Genomic DNA, 18,614 nt, shown 5'->3' with positions numbered 1-18,614 from the left:
TCAAATTCAGGTAGGTCCCTCCCCGTTACGTTCTGCTTGCTTCCGTTTAGTTCTTGAACTGTAAAGTTACCGTTGGAAGACAATGAGTACACACCAGGACGATGTTCAGTAACCAAATGTTGAACGTTACAGATATGCAACGAATAGAGCCGCGTGGATTCTTTATTATACGGCAGAGGCATGTTTGTTCCTCATAGCGTATTACTGGGGTAATCCGAACATTCCAAAACGTTGGGTCTTGCTGAACGCACCCCAGTTTAATGACAATATTTTGTGGATTTTTTCCCTTTGTGATGCTCTACACATGATATAACCAGGGGGTTTTCACTAAACCGATGTTTTGTAACAGAAAACGTTTACTCCAAACGGAAAAAGTTTTGCAACGAAAACGATCGTTTCTATTATAAACATGCACGTAGTTCCTGGCCTATTACATTCCGTTTGGGTTTTTCAATGGACTCGGTTGCAAGACGTAATGAATCCATTCCCTGGGCTCAGTTTCCCCGGTTTGACGTCATGGTCAGGAATAAACTTCCACCCAATCCTTCACTTTACGTGGGTTCATTTTTAATACCACTAGAGGGTGCTAAAATATAATTTACTAAGAAAAATAGGAAGCCATAGGAATTTTATGGCAATATAAAAAAAAATGACAATCTTACTATATAACCGTAGGCTAAAGAACATTCTGGGCAACATATTGTTTGTTTACACATGACATTAACATGAATTAATGTGAGAAGGTCAAGATTGAAATATTTCATGTTCAGTGTGAGATTGTGATGCATCTTTAATCCATACAACACAAACAACTCAGTCAATTTTATTTCTCAAGAATCCCAAAATAATGATTTGCACGTTAAAATAAATACATTGATATTTAACATTTTTTAAATCAGACAATTACCCCAATACCTTTCATGACTTATTTAAATGTGTGTCAATACAGAAACAAGCGCATACACACAAACCAATTCTACAGACCAGAGGTCATTCATACAGTGCTATCTATTGAATTTGGTCACCTACACTAAGTACATATACAGTACACCCCCCCCCCCCCCCCCTAATTTTTTAAAACTAGGATAGTCAGTTAAGAACAAATTCTTATTTACAATGACGGCCTACCCCTGCCAAACCCTAATCTGGACACTGGGCCAATTGTGAGCCACCCTATGGGACTCCCAATCACGGCCGGTTGTGATACAGCCTGGAATCGAACCAGAGTCTGTAGTGATGCCTCTAGCACTGCAGTGCCTTAGACTGCTGCGCCACTCGGGAGCCCAATAGTTCAAATTTTTCCTCCTAGTGTCAGATGACAAAAAAATCTTTAAGAAATAACTGCCGTTAAATTCTAAGAACATTATGCTTCTCCAATGATCTTCCCAAACATGTCTGTAGTTAGGTGAACTGGGTCAGTACTAGAAAGGTACATTCATTCACGGTCCACATAAGTAAAGAAACCTTGAAGCAGTCTTATCAAAATGCTCTTAACTCTGTAAAAATGTGCATAGTTAATTAGATAAATTAGCAAAGATAAAGTCTTCAGTTTATTTGGACTTCAGGGTATTCTACCTGCTATTCCCTTGAATGTAAAACTGACGAGACAACACTTATTCCCTTTCATTGTTGCTAAAGTTATAGAAAATGGCCATTTTCATGATTCACATTCAATACTCTCCAAATACCAAACGTCAACACACGAGGACAGAGGCCAGTCAACATAAAGGTATTTAATTATTCCTTGGCTTCAGCATGTCCTCTACATAGTAGTACTATAAAAACACATTCTCAAAAGTTGTGCCATTCTTTGTATAGACAGACATGAAACTACCATTTCCATAGGGCATTTGTTTCCAGTAGTCCATGAGCAATCACAGTGTGGGACAAACTGATGACATGGATCGTTTCCTAATAGGCACATCTGCTGATACAATACAATTACCAAGGCACTGTTATGACACAATTTTATGCATTCCATCTGAAAAGGTTAAGGACATTTTCTGGATGTCAAGATGTATTTGTGCACAAGATAAGAACAAGATAGGGAATTATCTTCCAAACACAGCCACAGTGTTCTAAACAGATAGCATAGTGCACATAAAGAAGCCCTGGAATAAAAATGCCATTAAGCAGATTTCAATAAACAAGTCAAGATAGAGCAGAGAAACATCTTGATTCAAAGCAACAATGTCAGTGTCTTGGTCTCAGTGTGAAGGAAGAAGACTCCCAGCCAGGCCTCTGGACTCAAGGCCCGTGTATCCACAAAGTGTCTTAGAGTGGGAGATCTGAACTAGGATCGGATTTGCCTTTCAGTTCATAATGAATAAGATTGCATGGACAGATCCTAGATCAGCACTCCTACTCTGAGATGGTATGTGAGTTCAGGGCCTATATTCACAAAGCATCTGGTATAATGGTTCTGCTTTCCAAATATGGTATTATTATTAGTCCATCTGATCCAGCAATAGTGTTGTTTTACTCAACATTGAAAAACAATGCTTGTAGTCCTCCCAAGCCCGAGGGCGCTGTCAGAACTCAGGCATCTTGTCGTCATACTGTGGTGGTGGCGTGATGGGTTCAATGGTCACCTTCACATCAGTAGGGTTGCGGACCTTAAAACGGAAGTCCTTCAGATGGAGTTTCTCTGACTTGATTCTGCGTACCCTGAGCGGCCGTAGTATCCGTCTAGCCCGACTGCTGCTGCGGGTGGGGGGGTTGGCTGCAGTGGCGGGGGTGGGCTGGGGATCCAGGGCCGGAGTGGTGGGAGGAACCTCCTCTGAAGTAACTGCTCTTGGTCCCTCCCCCTCGTTTTCCACAGCACTGATGAGGTCTTCGTATGAAGGCAGCTGGGAGGTGCTGTGGCGTAAGTTGCTCTGGCGTATGGGGTACTGGCCACTGGTGACCGCCTCCTCATAGCTGGGCACATCGTAGGCTGGTGCTGGCTCCCCTGCACTACAAAATAATGTACAGGGACAGCGGTTTAAAAAAAACATTTTAGCAATCATTTACATTTCATGTTTTTTTTAAGGATACTAGAAAAGCTAAGTACTGCTTCTTAACTGATCACAATCACAAAAACATCCATTGCCAGAACAATAAGAGCTTTTGTAATGATATGTTTCTGCTATTGTTGTAAACCTCACGAATGAGAGCCATTTGTAATGCAGGAAGTTGTACACACAACTAGCCACACCGGCCAGTAGTGGTAATAAGTGCATGTTCAATGTTTATTTTTTCCTCTAATGGACTTTTATCCCTTAATTACTTTGTGGTATGTACTGGTATGACATTTGGTGCTAGTTTTGAAAGTACAAAACATTAAGGACACCTGCTCTCTCCATGACAGACTGACCAGGTGAATCCAGGTGAAAGCTATGATCCCTTATTGATGTCACTTGTTAAATCCACTTCAATCAGTGTAGATGAAGGGGAGGAGACAGGTTAAATAAGGATTTTAAAGCCTTGAGACATGGATTGTGTATGTGTGCCATTCGGAGGGTGAGAAGGCAAGACAACTCAATATTAGGTAGGTGTTCTTAATGTTTTGTACACTCAGTGGAGATAAACTGGTGCTTTAACATTATCAATCAAAAGGGAGGCATGTTGCAGGCATCATTCTAGAAACTAAGTTATATGGGTTAATAGTGAAAACGAAGCCTCTGAACCCCTTCTTGGATGATTAAAATAAGTTACTGTTAGTGATTATCTAAATTGTTTAAAGCACTCACATCTCTCTTGCCTCCCCAGCCACATGGTCCACAAAGGGGACCTGTGTCTCCTGTCCTCTTTGGCTCCCCCTCCTCTTGTTCCTCACCCCCAGGTAGATGGACAGCAGCAGCATGGCCACCCCCGCCCCCACCAGCACATAGGCTATTGATGAGGTCTTCGCTGTTTCCCTGTCCTTCTCTCCATCCCCAGCATGGTCCACTGGTACAATAACACTGAAGTTGCCCGGAGCCTTGGTTGTCTGGGGAGCATCCCCGGGCACCACAGTCCACACGATCATGACGATGCCCAGGGCTATGAGCCCCACCCCCAAGGCACACAGAGCATATGAGGAGCCGGACCGGCTGCCCCCATAGCCGGAGCTGTCTGGACCGCCACTGGAACACATCACCCCCCCCCCACGTGGACCCACCAGAAGTGTCACACAATCAGATACAGCAGACTGGGGAGAGGAGGCTCAAGGGATGAACCCCGTAGACCTAATCTGCAATGTGGGAGAGAGGAAAGTTGTTTTTATATTAAGGAGCAGGAATGTAGCAGCACAATAAAACTGGCAAAGGCTCAGACTAGCTGAAATCAGATGACAATGAACAACTTCCTGGAATAGACACAATGTGGCTAGGAAGGGGGCCAAAGCCAGAGAAGTTCATGGAGGGTCACATTAACCTACCCGCGTTTTAGTTATTCACAAATATATTTTACATGATAAAGAGCCGCTGGAATAGTGCCAATTAAAGATAACTGAATTAATCATATGAATGAGCCAATCATTGACCAACAAGCACCAGGAAATAATGTAGGCCTATACTATTGTAGTGAAGTTCGAAGAAATTTTCAAAACTACAAAGTCCAAATTAAAAGCTAGCCCTGTGATTTGAAATCCATCCAAATGTATTGTTGGAGGTAGTGTGCATGGCAACGTAATATGTACCATGGTAATTTATCATTGTCCTGTCTTTAAATACTTCACTGTTTGAATGTGTTGGTATTTCGAGTGACAATATATTACCCAGACAATGTCCTGAACATTTCTTTGTGGGTCTAGCCCTCCTAAATCATGCTAAAACAACACTACACTTTGCTCAGGCTGTGTTGAGGTTGTATTACTATAGTATAATCAACAGAAGATTCTAAACTGCTGGCACTTCAACTAGTTTCTTTTCAGTTTACAACTAGAGCATTTCACATTGTAATTGTCAGGAAGAGCATTTCACATTGTAAATGGTGGATATTCAAAATTACTGTCTCATAGTGATACCTCCATATCATGCTATGAGTCCCTTAACGTGGATTCAGCAAACACTGACAGTACTTCTTCCTTTTAGCTCCTAATGCTAAAAAGGGCCCCTAAACAAAAACACACAGAAATCTGTCACTCTCGGATGGATCTCTAACTGACCATACCAAGACAACAACTTGTACTGGGAGTCTGCATATAATACCACTTTGGCCTAAGTGTGTAACCTATACATATAATACCACTTTGGCCTAAGTGTGTAACCTATACATATAATACCACTTTGGCCTAAGTGTGTAACCTATACATATAATACCACTTTGGCCTAAGTGTGTAACCTATACATATAATACCACTTTGGCCTAAGTGTGTAACCTATACATATAATACCACTTTGGCCTAAGTGTGTAACCTATACATATAATACCACTTTGGCCTAAGTGTGTAACCTATACATATAATACCACTTTGGCCTAAGTGTGTAACCTATACATATAATACCACTTTGGCCTAAGTGTGTAACCTATACATATAATACCACTTTGGCCTAAGTGTGTAACCTATACATATAATACCACTTTGGCCTAAGTGTGTAACCTATACATATAATACCACTTTGGCCTAAGTGTGTAACCTATACATATAATACCACTTTGGCCTAAGTGTGTAACCTATACATATAATACCACTTTGGCCTAAGTGTGTAACCTACAGCCTATGAAGTGTGCATACATTTCTCATGAAGCATATATTTTGGGCTCCTGAGTCGAGCAGCGGTCTAAGGCACTGCATCTCAGTGCTAGAGGCGTCACTACAGAACCTGGTTCAATTCCAGTCTATCACAACCGAGTCCCATAGGGCGGCGCACAATTAGCCCAACGTCGTCCGGGTTTGGCCGCCATTGTAAATAAGAATTTGTTCTTAACTGACTTGCCTAGTTAAATAAAGGTTCAATAAAATAAATAAATATTCCTGATATGCAATGTTTGGTGATAAGTGTATTCAACATTATAATATACAGTGCCTTGCGAAAGTATTCGGCCCCCTTGAACTTTGCGACCTTTTGCCACATTTCAGGCTTCAAACATAAAGATATAAAACTGTATTTTTTTGTGAAGAATCAACAACAAGTGGGACACAATCATGAAGTGGAACAACATTTATTGGATATTTCAAACTTTAACAAATCCAAAACTGAAAAATTGGGCGTGCAAAATTATTCAGCCCCTTTACTTTCAGTGCAGCAAACTCTCTTGAGAAGTTCAGTGAGGATCTCCGAATGATCCAATGTTGACCTAAATGACTAATGATGATAAATACAATCCACCTGTGTGTAATCAAGTCTCCGTATAAATGCACCTGCACTGTGATAGTCTCAGAGGTCCGTTAAAAGCACAGAGAGCATCATGAAGAACAAGGAACACACCAGGCAGGTCCGAGATACTGTTGTGAAGAAGTGTAAAGCCGGATTTGGATACAAAAAGATTTCCCAAGCTTTAAACATCCCAAGGAGCACTGTGCAAGCGATAATATTGAAATGGAAGGAGTATCAGACCACTGCAAATCTACCAAGACCTGGCCGTCCCTCTAAACTTTCAGCTCATACAAGGAGAAGACTGATCAGAGATGCAGCCAAGAGGCCCCTGATCACTCTGGATGAACTGCAGAGATCTACAGCTGAGGTGGGAGACTCTGTCCATAGGACAACAATCAGTTGTATATTGCACAAATCTGGCCTTTATGGAAGAGTGGCAAGAAGAAAGCCAATTCTTAAAGATATCCATAAAAAGTGTCGTTTAAAGTTTGCCACAAGCCACCTGGGAGACACACCAAACATGTGGCAGAAGGTGCTCTGGTCAGATGAAACCAAAATTGAACTTTTTGGCAACAATGCAAAACGTTATGTTTGGCGTAAAAGCAACACAGCTGAACACACCATCCCCACTGTCAAACATGGTGGTGGCAGCATCATGGTTTGGGCCTGCTTTTCTTCAGCAGGGACAGGGATGATGGTTAAAATTGATGGGAAGATGGATGGAGCCAAATACAGGACCATTCTGGAAGAATGGCCTGAGACTGGGACGGAGATTTGTCTTCCAACAAGACAATGATCCAAAACATAAAGCAAAATCTACAATGGGATGGTTCAAGAATAAACATATCCAGGTGTTAGAATGGCCAAGTCAAAGTCCAGACCTGAATCCAATCGAGAATCTGTGGAAAGAACTGAAAACTGCTTTTCACAAATGCTCTCCATCCATCCAATCCAAGAGACATACCCCAAGCGACTTACAGCTGTAATCGCAGCAAAAGGTGGCGCTACAAAGTATTAACTTAAGGGGGCTGAATAATTTTGCACACCCAATTTTTCAGTTTTTAATTTGTTAAAAAAGTTTGAAATATCCAATAAATGTCATTCCACTTCATGATTGTGTCCCACTTGTTGTTGATTCTTCACAAAAAAATACAATTTTATATCTTTATGTTTGAAGCCTGAAATGTGGCAAAAGGTCGCAAAGTTCAAGGGGGCCGAATACTTTCGCAAGGCACTGTATATATTTGAATGCATAACTGTCTAAAAATACATGCATGCCATTTACATGTACCTGTCAGCCAAGATATTAAATGGTTTGACTTGTTGGATCACTAGAAGAGATGCTTCAGGTGGAAATAAAAGACTGTGGTGAAAAGTGTGAACAGCTTTGCAGTGCAGGTCTAAATATGCCCTGAAGACACTATCCAACAAAACCTTACACCTTAATGTGAAGGATGGCAGTTGAAGGCATGCACTGCACCTATCACGGAAAAGTATTGGCATGAATGTTATGGTACAGTGACAATATCAGAAGCATGAATGTATGAAAAAGCCTCCTATAGCAACAATGTGCTTGGTGTGCTTTCAAGGTGACAAGCAATCACATTACACTAAAGCAGGCTTTAAAGTATGGGTCGTGACACATGGACCTGTTAATGGTGGGTTGCGATGTGTCAAGAGTAAATGTATCATTATTTAATTACTAATCATTAATTACTGGAAGTGATTTGGCCAAGTGCATCGGCGCTCTCTGCTTAGCAGCGGTCTCTGCTCAGTTTGGCAGTTGCGTCGCGAGAGAGGTGTGTGCCTGTGTGCCTGTGTGCTTCGCGGTTCACCAGATCTTTTTTCTGCAGTTTTCGTGAAGATCACGCCGCGACACACACAACGAGCCGATGATGCGCTGCCTGCTACTCGTCATTCCCACTCGCCATCACTCACCGCTGTTATCACATGGACTCATGCTAGCCACAAGGTCTGACTGAACTCAATATACAGCGATGAGTTTCTCCCTCTTTCATACACATTTTATAACGAGGAGCGCACACAATGTGTTTAGTGCGGTGAAGTGCATAGTAATTAGTCTCTCAAAACGAACAAATGAATAAAACGATATGTCCTGACCCAACATCCACAGCATGGTGGTAAACCCAGAGAGTTTTTTCAGAACAGGGTAGAATGCTTCAGGAAACAGTGCTTCTGACAGTGGAAAAGTCAGCTAGCAAGGCATTGTCGTCATTTTATAACAGGTAATAAGCAGAAATAAGAAAGTACTAACTCTCATACACAGCTAATAGATAACATTCACCAAAGCAAGCTAGCTACTGATAGTGCAATCCTAGGAACAGTACAGAAGATGAAAAATGTTCAGAAAGTCTAGTTGGAACTGTTGCTGTTAAAATACATTTAATAATTTTGTATTCTTAACTCGAATAAACTGATTGAAGCAAGATGCTGTTAGAGGCAAACACACACACACACAGTTCTGGGTTGTTCATCTTCAGCAGGAAGCGGTCTCCTGCCTGACTGAGAAAGCAGTAGATGTTCTGGTCCAGTTTGGCACCACATACCTATATGTGAGTCAAGGTTCTCAACTCTGACATTCTTAAAAAAAAAACAAGTACAGAAACTACATTTCAAGGCTGAGCATCACCTCAGAGTTGCACTGTCAAAAACAGAGCCCAAATACACATGAGAACTTCAACCAGCCACACACCTCTCATTGGGACTGTGTGTGTGTGTGTGTTTGTTTGTTTCCTGGTCTACATCTGTGTGATGTGATAAATCAGTTTATTCCAGTTGAGAATTAAAAATGATTTATTGTATTTTAACAGCACCAGTTCCAACTTAGACAGATATGTAAGTGTGTTTTTAAATGGGGGAAAATAAACATGAATAGATATTTAATGTCATTGTTATGGCCTAAACTGCATTTGTTTTAGGCATGAGGGCAATGAAATGTACCGATATTTATGTATAGCTGCATATTTTCCTAAGCTTGGGTCCCAGGAAAACACAGAATCTGTCATTTGGGTGTCAGGCTAGAAAAGATGAAGAACCCCTGCACTAAAGTCAGGTGCTCTACAGCAAATACAGACGTTGTAAAAAGTGCAGTCATAGTGCAAGATTCTGTACAACAGCAGACTCAATGAGAATCTTCTATTACGCCAAGCCAGAGTCCCCTGTTTCATCCAAAAAGTGCAGTCATAGTGCAAGATTCTGTACAACAGCAGACTCAATGAGAATCTTATATTACGCCAAGCCAGAGTCCCCTGTTTCATCCAAAAAGTGCAGTCATAGTGCAAGATTCTGTACAACAGCAGACTCAATGAGAATCTTCTATTACGCCAAGCCAGAGTCCCCTGTTTCATCCAAAAAGTGCAGTCATAGTGCAAGATTCTGTACAACAGCAGACTCAATGAGAATCTTCTATTACGCCAAGCCAGAGTCCCCTGTTTCATCCAAAAAGTGCAGTCATAGTGCAAGATTCTGTACAACAGCAGACTCAATGAGAATCTTCTATTACGCCAAGCCAGAGTCCCCTGTTTCATCCAAAAAGTGCAGTCATAGTGCAAGATTCTGTACAACAGCAGACTCAATGAGAATCTTCTATTACGCCAAGCCAGAGTCCCCTGTTTCATCCAAAAAGTGCAGTCATAGTGCAAGATTCTGTACAACAGCAGACTCAATGAGAATCTTCTATTACGCCAAGCCAGAGTCCCCTGTTTCATCCAAAAAGTGCAGTCATAGTGCAAGATTCTGTACAACAGCAGACTCAATGAGAATCTTCTATTACGCCAAGCCAGAGTCCCCTGTTTCATCCAAAAAGTGCAGTCATAGTGCAAGATTCTGTACAACAGCAGACTCAATGAGAATCTTCTATTACGCCAAGCCAGAGTCCCCTGTTTCATCCAAAAAGTGCAGTCATAGTGCAAGATTCTGTACAACAGCAGACTCAATGAGAATCTTCTATTACGCCAAGCCAGAGTCCCCTGTTTCATCCAAAAAGTGCAGTCATAGTGCAAGATTCTGTACAACAGCAGACTCAATGAGAATCTTATATTACGCCAAGCCAGAGTCCCCTGTTTCATCCAAAAAGTGCAGTCATAGTGCAAGATTCTGTACAACAGCAGACTCAATGAGAATCTTCTATTACGCCAAGCCAGAGTCCCCTGTTTCAAGGAACTTAAACAGTAAGTTGGCGTGTGGCGCAAATCAAATACAAAATTGTCACGTGCACAGTTTCCAGCAGGTATAAAAGGTGCAGTGAAATGTGTACATGCTAGCTCCTTCAACACTAATCAAGTCAAAATTAAAACAAATAAAAAGTAATTACAGGAAAGTAGTATGCATAGTAATACAACTGATATGTACACAATAGGATATACACAGAGGACACAAAACATTAAGAACACCTGCTCATTCCATGACAGGCTGACAAGGTCAAAGCTATGATCCCTTATTGATGTCACTTGTTAAATGCACTTCAAAAATCAGTGTAGATGAGGAGGATCGTGTATGTGTGCCATTCAGAGGGTGAGTGGGCAAGACAAAAAATCGAAGTGCCTTTGAATGGGGTATAGTAGTAGGAGCCAGGTTTATGGCTGTGGCGTCATGAAAATGTCAGCCAGTGATTGTCACGCAAATAACTGCAGGTCTCACGGTAATAAACTGTTAATTAACATAAAAAAATGTAGCAACTCCTGGCTTCCTACAAGCCACTGATGCAGACCTTTGGAACCTCTACATTTTAAATAAGTCTAACAAATCTATGTAATATAGCCTACACCTTCACAATAAAGTCATTATTTTAGACAGGTCTAAAGAAACATGATATGAAGAAAATGTAGTCTATTTCAGAAGAACAGAATAGCATACTCTGAGTTGTCCTTATGTCAGGTCCTGACCTGGTTATGCCATATGGCTGTGGGCTAAACTAGTTAACTTACCAGGCAAGATTTGCTTTGAATTCCATGGCATTATTTAATGTTATTTTATAGCATGAAGAACACAACTGAACATAGCTGAGTAAAATAGAAAGGCTATTTTCTCCAAACGATTTGAAGGAGTGCACCCATGCGGCTATTCTGCGCTGAGCGTTTAACAAAGAAACAGGTACTCTTACATAAATAACTCTAAGCATATAGTGTAACTGTAGTTGTGATGTTGGGCTATATGTGTTTTGATTTTAATACATTCTAAGGCTGCATGATGCAATTAATGATGATTTTAAAACGTTGTGCCCTTCGGCTGAATATAATCATTATAAATTCCCAACTCCCTGCTACGTGCCAAAGCACCTCTCTTTCACGTGTTCGTGTCTTTCGCACAGGCTACAAGTGAAGACAGACACACCGGGGACGCAACTGAGCGTGTCCTTATCCAATTTCTATACCCTTATCCAATTATTATAAAGGTGAATTTTTATGGTGAAAATGATCTTCCCTTATTAACTTGAAACTCACGCTTACACCCATTCTAGTCTTACACCCATTGTAAAGTGGCTTAATGGGCTTCATTTAAAAAAGTTATTTGGCCACTTTAGTTGTGATACAAACCTTACCAAAACATATAGGCCTATATTACATGAGGTTCGCGATGGAGTTGAAAAAGGTGGGAAAAAAAAGAAGCATGCTCTGTTTCTTGCCTTAACCTCTCTGGGATCGTTCGGGATGCTAGCGTCCCACCTCGCCAACAGCCAGTGAAATTGCAGGGCGCCAAATTCAAAACAACAGAAATCTCAATTAAAATTCCTCAACCATACAAGTATTTTACACCATTTTAAAAGATACACTTCTCGTTAATCCAACCACAGTGTCCGATTTCAAAAAGGCTTTTCGGCAAAAGCAGAACATATCATTATGTTTGGTCAGCAACTAGTCACAGAAAGCATTCAGCCATTTTCCAACCAAAGAGAGGTGTCACAAAAAACAGAAATCTAGATACAATTAATCACTAACCTTTGACGATCTTCATCAGATGACACTCCCAGGACTTAATGTTACACAATACATGTATGTTTTGATCGATCAAGTTCATATTTACATCCAAAAACCTCAGTTTACATTGGCGCCATGTTCAGAAATGCCTCCAAAACATCCGGAGAAATTGCAGAGCCACATCAAATAACAGAAATACTCATCATAAACTTATATAAAATACATTAAATGTACATGTATTAAATACATGTTTTACATAGAATTAAAGAGAAACTTGTTCTTAATGCAACCGCTGTGTCCGATTTCAAAAAAGCAAAAGCACAATTTTCAATAATCTGAGAACAGCGTTCAGCCACAAAAGCGAGCCATACAGTTACACGCCAAATTGTGGAGTCAACAAAAGTCATAAATAGCATTATAAATCTTCACTTACCTTTGCTGATCTTCGTCGGAACCCACAAGAAATGTTTGTTTTGTTCGATTACGTCCATATTTATGTCCAAATACCTCCGTTTTGTTTGTGCGTTTAGTTCACTATTCCAAAGGCACAATGCGCGAGCTCAAAATCCAGACGAAAGGTCTGGAAGGTCAAGAGTTCCATTACAGTTTGTAGAAACATGTCAAACGACGCATACAATCAATCCTTAGGGTCTTTTCATAATAAATCTTCAATAATATTCCAACCGGACAATAGCGTATTCATTACAGAGGAAAAAGAAGGAACAGCGTGACCGCGCAGTAAACAACTGATTGGCTTCAGCCTAGTCCACTTGTTGAAACCGCGTTTATTTGACACCCTTCCACAATAGAAGCCTCACAACTTTCTAAAGACTTGACATCTGCTGGAAGCCTTGGGAAGTGCAATCTGGCCCCATAGACACTGTATATTGGATAGGCAATCACTTAAATTAAACTACAAACCTCAGATTTCCCACTTCCTGGTTGGATTTGTCTCAGGTTTTCACCTGCCATATGAGTTCTGTTATACTCACAGACATCATTCAAACAGTTGTAGAAACTTCAGAGTGTTTTCTATCCAATACTACTAATGAGATGCATATAGTAGCATCTGGGACAGAGTAGCAGACAGTTTACTCTGGGCACCTTATTCATCCAAGCTATTCTAAACTGTCCCCCTGTCACCAAGAAGTTAAACAGCTTGGAAAATTCCAGAACATGATGTCATGGCTTTAGAAGCTTCTGATAATCTAATTGACATGAGTCAATTGGAAGGGTACCTGTGGATGTATTTCAAGGCCTCCCCTCAAACTCAGTGCCCATTTACTTGACATCATAGAAAAAAATCAAAAGAAATCAGCCAAGAACTCAGAATTTTTTTTGTAGACCTCTACAAGTCTGGTTCATTCTTGGGAGCAATTTCCAAATCATACCGGTCAGGAAGGAGACGCGTTCTGTCTCCTAGAGGTGTACTTTGGTACCCAAAACGTTTGATCCAAGTTAAAGAATTTAAAGGCAATGCTACCAAATACTAATTGAGTGTATGTAAAATTCTGACCCACTGGGAATGTAATGAAAGAAATAAAACATTCTCTCTACGATTATTCTGTCATTTCACGTTCTTAAAATAAAGTGGTCATCCTAACTGACCTAAGACAGGGAATTTTTACTCGGATTAAATGTCAAGAATTGTGAAAAACTAAGTTTAAATGTATTTGGCTATGGTGTATGTAAACTTCCAACTTCAACTGTATGCATGTACGAACAATGCTGATTCAAGATTTGACTGGCTGAGAAAAGCTGCCTACCGGTCTGTCTCTTCCCAACACATTCATTACTATTGGACAGCTGGAGATCGAATTTGAATATTGAAACAATGTTGCAAATGTCGGAGAGACAGACAGCAAGGCTTATACAAATCTAAGCTGTTGAAAACTAAATCTTAGTCTAAAAGAAATGTAAGAATTTCTATAGTGGAAATCAAGTTTATAAACTGCCTGGCTGGGCTGATGAGACAGTGGATTGCACAGTCAGATGGAACAGGGTAAATAGGTATTTTAACATCATAGATTTAGCCAGTGGTATCTTGTGGAATAGACAGAGGCTGAAATTGAGTTTTAACCAATCAGAATAACACCCAACTACAATGGAAATGGGACCATAGAGTGAACATGTTTTAGAGGCTACAGCTAGACAGACTCAAATCCCACACCTACATAGTTCAAACTCATTAGGAAACAGTGTTCTGATCAATGTACACAAAAAATACTTTACATGTTAAGGTAATTAATGTTTCCTATTGTGTAAATTGTAACAGGTTTAAGTCATCTAACTTCTTGGCACGTGTCACAGTCCCATGGAAATCCAGACTAAGCTGATTCCAGAGGTGACAGATGATAAATAACCTCTTATGACCACACCGAGTGACTGAAATAGAAGAAAAGGACAGGAAACATTGCGCAAACAAAACAATTAACCATTTGGTTGAGTAATGTTTTTTGAAGCCCTGGTTCTTCAACAAAAATAGGCATATAGCCTACAGTGCCTTCAGAAACTATTCACACTCCTCGCCTTTTTCCAGATTTTGTTGTGTTACAGCCTGAATTTAAAATGGATTACATTGAGATGTTGTCACTGGCCTACACACACACACACAATACTCCATAATGTCAAAGCGGAATGATGACATTTCAATTTTTATATATTAAAAAAAGTAAATAAATTAAACTGAAATTTCTTGAATCAATAAGTATCCAACCCCTTTGTTACGGCAAGCCTAACTAAGTTCAGGAGTAAAAATGTGCCTAACAAGTCACATAATAAGTTGCATGGACTCACTTTGTGCAATAATAGTGTTTGACATGATTTTTGAATGACTACATCTTCTCTGTACCCCACACATATAATTATCCCTCAGACGAGAAGTGCATTTCAAACACAGATTCAACCACAAAGACCAGGGAGGATTTCCAATGCCTCGTAAAGAAGGGCACCTATTAGTAGATGGGTAAAAAAAAAAAGCTGACATTGAATATCCCTTTGAGCACAGTGAAGTTATTAATTACACTTTGGATGGTGTATCAATACATCCAGTCACGACAAAGATACAGGCGTCCTTCCTAACTCAGTTGCCGGAGAGGATGGAAACCGCTCAGGGATTTCACCATGAGGCCAATGGTAACTTTAGAACAGTTACAGAGATTAATGGCTGTCATAGGAGAAAACTGAGGATGGATCAACAACATTGTAGTTACTCCGCAATACTATACTAATTGACAGAGTGAAAAGGAAATAAAAATATTCCAAAACATGCATCCTGTTTGCAACAAGGCACTTTTTATTTAATTTAAACTTTATTTAACTAGGCAAGTCAGTTAAGAACTAATTCTTATTTACAATGACGGCCTAGGAACAGTGGGTTAACTGCCTTGTTCAGGGGCAGAACGACAGATTTGTACCATGTCATCTCGAGGATTTGATCTAGCACCTTTTCGGTTACTGGCCCAATGCTCTAACCACTAATAATAATAATATTAGTAGTAATACTGTAAAACATTTCTCTAAGCAATTCACTTTTTGTCCTGAATAGAAACGTATGTTTGAGGCAAATCCAATAAAACACATTACTGAGTACCACTCTTAATATTTTCAAGCATAGCAGTGGCTGCATTATGTTATGGGTAAGTTTGTAATCGTTAAGGTCTGGGAAGTTTTTCAGGATAAAAAGCTGAGCACAGGCAAAATCCTAGAAGAAAACCTGGTTGTCTGCTTTCTATCAGACATTGGGAGATTATTTCACCTTTCAACAGGACAATAACCTCAAACAAGGCCAAATCTACACTGGAGTTGCTTACCAAGACAGTGAATGTTCCTATGTGGTGAGTTACATACAGTTTACTTAAATCTGCTTGAAAACCAATGGCAAGACTCAAAAATGGTTGTTTAGCAGTAATCAACAACCAATTTGATAGACTACTGAAAATGAAATACATAAATATCTAATTTACATAAGTACTCACATGCCTTCTGGGTAAGTCTCTAAGAGCTTTACACACCTGGATTGTACATTATTTGCCCATTTATACTTTCTAAATTCTTCAAGCTCAATCAAATTGGTTGTTAATCATCGCTAGACAACCATTTTCAAACCTTGCCATATATTTTCAAGCAGATTTTTCAAGCCCTTTTAACAGGTTATGGTAGTAGGTGCCAGGCTTGTCTCAAGAACTGCAACACTGCTGGGTTTGATGGTCAACAGTTCCCTGTGTGTGTCAAGTATGGTCCACCATCCAAAGGACATCAAGCAAACTTCAGTGACACCTTTGTGGAGTCTCGGTCTTCCGTATACACACGTGTTCGGAGATGCAGATAGCTAATTAGCACAGCTAGTCCACCATCTTCCATCCGATTTCTTTAAACGAGCGCTATAACATGGAAATATGGCCTTGTGGAAACTCTATCCCTATAAGAAAAGTGTGTATCAATTTAAGTTTAAAAAAATATATATTTCTCGCTGATATGAAAAATAAGGTCCGTATGCTTCCAAAACCATACCTTAAACAATGCGTGTTAATGTTCAGACCGAACGTTGCGCTTCCTTACAAAACACCCCCTTACAGAAGACGCCTTTTCCAATGACCCTTACTTTATGAAAAATGTAATCTAACAGACTCATTAAGGGCTAGCTTCTAAGGGGCATTTACACGATTTCACAGACCAATTAACTGCATTACATCATGATTAAATCAGACTACTACCAACTTAATGTATCAATTTGACTACAATTCTCCCTCCCGAATCCCAAAACAATGTATCGCTGCCAGCCATTTGAGCGAAGGTGTTTGTAGTGGGGAGGAACTGAAATCATGTTACAAACTCTGTGGCATTAGATCACTTGTAACTCTTGACATCTTGCCATAAGAACTGCGATTTTGTGTTATCAGATAACACGGCCTAATACTTCACAGATAATATAATAGTCAGTCTGAACACTGCTCAAACTGTCAAGGTGATTTGCAATTTGAGACGGCCTTACCTTATTCTTTCCAGCGGTAAACGCCCAATGAATTCCCTCCCAATCGAATACCTGATGTATCGCAGGTGTCTTCAAAATTATGATATTGCTACCCCAGTATCCAGAATGTAATCCTGCTATTTACACAATCTGAAATATGTATTAACGTGTGTATTTCCCCCGATGGTAGTCTCTATAGAATTCAGGGAATATGTTAGACAGGAACTTTGTCCAACTTCCCCCCTATTGTAAAGCGTTAACTCTTTGTTCCTTGGTCATAGAGCACGTAGTCTCACTTTTTATAAGGCAACCTGGTCTCATAGATGAGACGTAACATAGTAATCCGGGCCCGTCAAATCAGTGTATGTTACGTTTTGTATTTGGTATGGTTACATAAGACAGAAGGTTACTTAAAAGGGGAAAACGAAAGTAGGGTGGTTAGTCAGGGTGGATGGGTGAGCGTATAATGTGAAAGTCTAGTAACCCAAAGGGTGTGTGTTCAAATCTGATCACAGACAACTTCAGCATTTTAGATAATTAGCAACTTTGCTACTATTCAACTACTTAGCATGTTAGCTAAACCTAACTCCTAACCGGCTAATAATGTTGGCTGGAACGGAGCGAATGGAATTGGATCAACCACACAGAAACCATGTTTTTTATATATTTGCCATTCCTCTCCAGCCATTACCACAAGCCCGTCCTACCTATTCAAGGTGCCACCAACCCCCTGTATACTTTTCCCTAACGACTAGCTAACATTAGACACCTAGCTAACAGAAAATGAGAATTTGTAACATGTCATGCATTTGTACAGCCTGGATTCAAACCAGGGTGTCAGTAGTGATGCATCAAACACTGAGATGCAATTCCCCATAAAATTCAAATAAACTTGGATTGACAATTCTATTCCCCCAAATAGGCCTGTCTGAGAAGTTCCTGAGCAGACTAAATCCAAGTGAAAATAAAATTATAACTACTCGATTTTCTTGTGCTCATAACAAACTGAAATAAAGTTAATTTTAGATAGCATTTATATATTTTATTATTGAGTACATTAAACACAAGTGCTCCATAATGTAAAAAGAATCTGCAATGCCACAATGTACATTATTACTTAATAAGCATCTATTTGAAAACATACTATATAAACTCTCTTTCTCATTTAATGGAAATTGCCCCTTTGTTCTGTTGTCAGTAGTCTGACTATATATGGATGGGATATGCTTGTTTTGAAAGTAGATTGTGACACCATAACAAAGTCAACAGTATAGTGTGTGTTTTCTGTAACACATAAGCCATTGATGTTCACACCACATCTCACAACCACAGTTAACTAGTTTGAACTAGTCTAAAGTTCCCGCTTTGTATCTCTATATGACTGTGTTCACTAGGGTGCTGGGGTGACGCCCATAGCTGACAGCC

At 40.0% G+C, this 18,614-nt stretch overlaps 1 protein-coding gene across 1 annotated transcript; it reads right to left on the bottom strand.

The window, feature by feature from the left end:
* Positions 1–769: 769 nt before the first annotated feature.
* LOC110494641 (transmembrane protein 51) lies at positions 770–17,492 on the bottom strand. The gene is made up of 3 exons (XM_021569885.3): positions 17,211–17,492; positions 3,732–4,213; positions 770–2,955 (listed from the first exon to the last, which is right to left on the bottom strand). Exons 2-3 carry the CDS (start codon positions 4,115–4,117, stop codon positions 2,532–2,534), a joined length of 810 nt encoding a protein of 269 aa, XP_021425560.1. The 5' UTR covers positions 4,118–4,213; positions 17,211–17,492; the 3' UTR covers positions 770–2,531.
* Between the last annotated feature and the right edge of the window lie 1,122 nt (positions 17,493–18,614).

The sequence above is a fragment of the Oncorhynchus mykiss genome, chromosome 17 (assembly GCF_057628025.1).
Source record: "Oncorhynchus mykiss isolate SJ-2025 chromosome 17, ASM5762802v1, whole genome shotgun sequence".
Taxonomy (NCBI): domain Eukaryota; kingdom Metazoa; phylum Chordata; class Actinopteri; order Salmoniformes; family Salmonidae; genus Oncorhynchus; species Oncorhynchus mykiss.
This window is presented reverse-complemented; position numbering and strand designations above follow the sequence as displayed.

Bases quoted from the DNA above. Each gene is read 5' to 3' on its own strand.
- LOC110494641 (XM_021569885.3), bottom strand. From the start codon at position 4,117: ATGTGTTCCAGTGGCGGTCCAGACAGCTCCGGCTATGGGGGCAGCCGG. The intron at 2,956-3,731 runs GTGAGTGCTTTA...ATTATTTTGTAG, and splicing joins GCTGGGGAGGCAAGAGAGAT to TGCAGGGGAGCCAGCACCAG.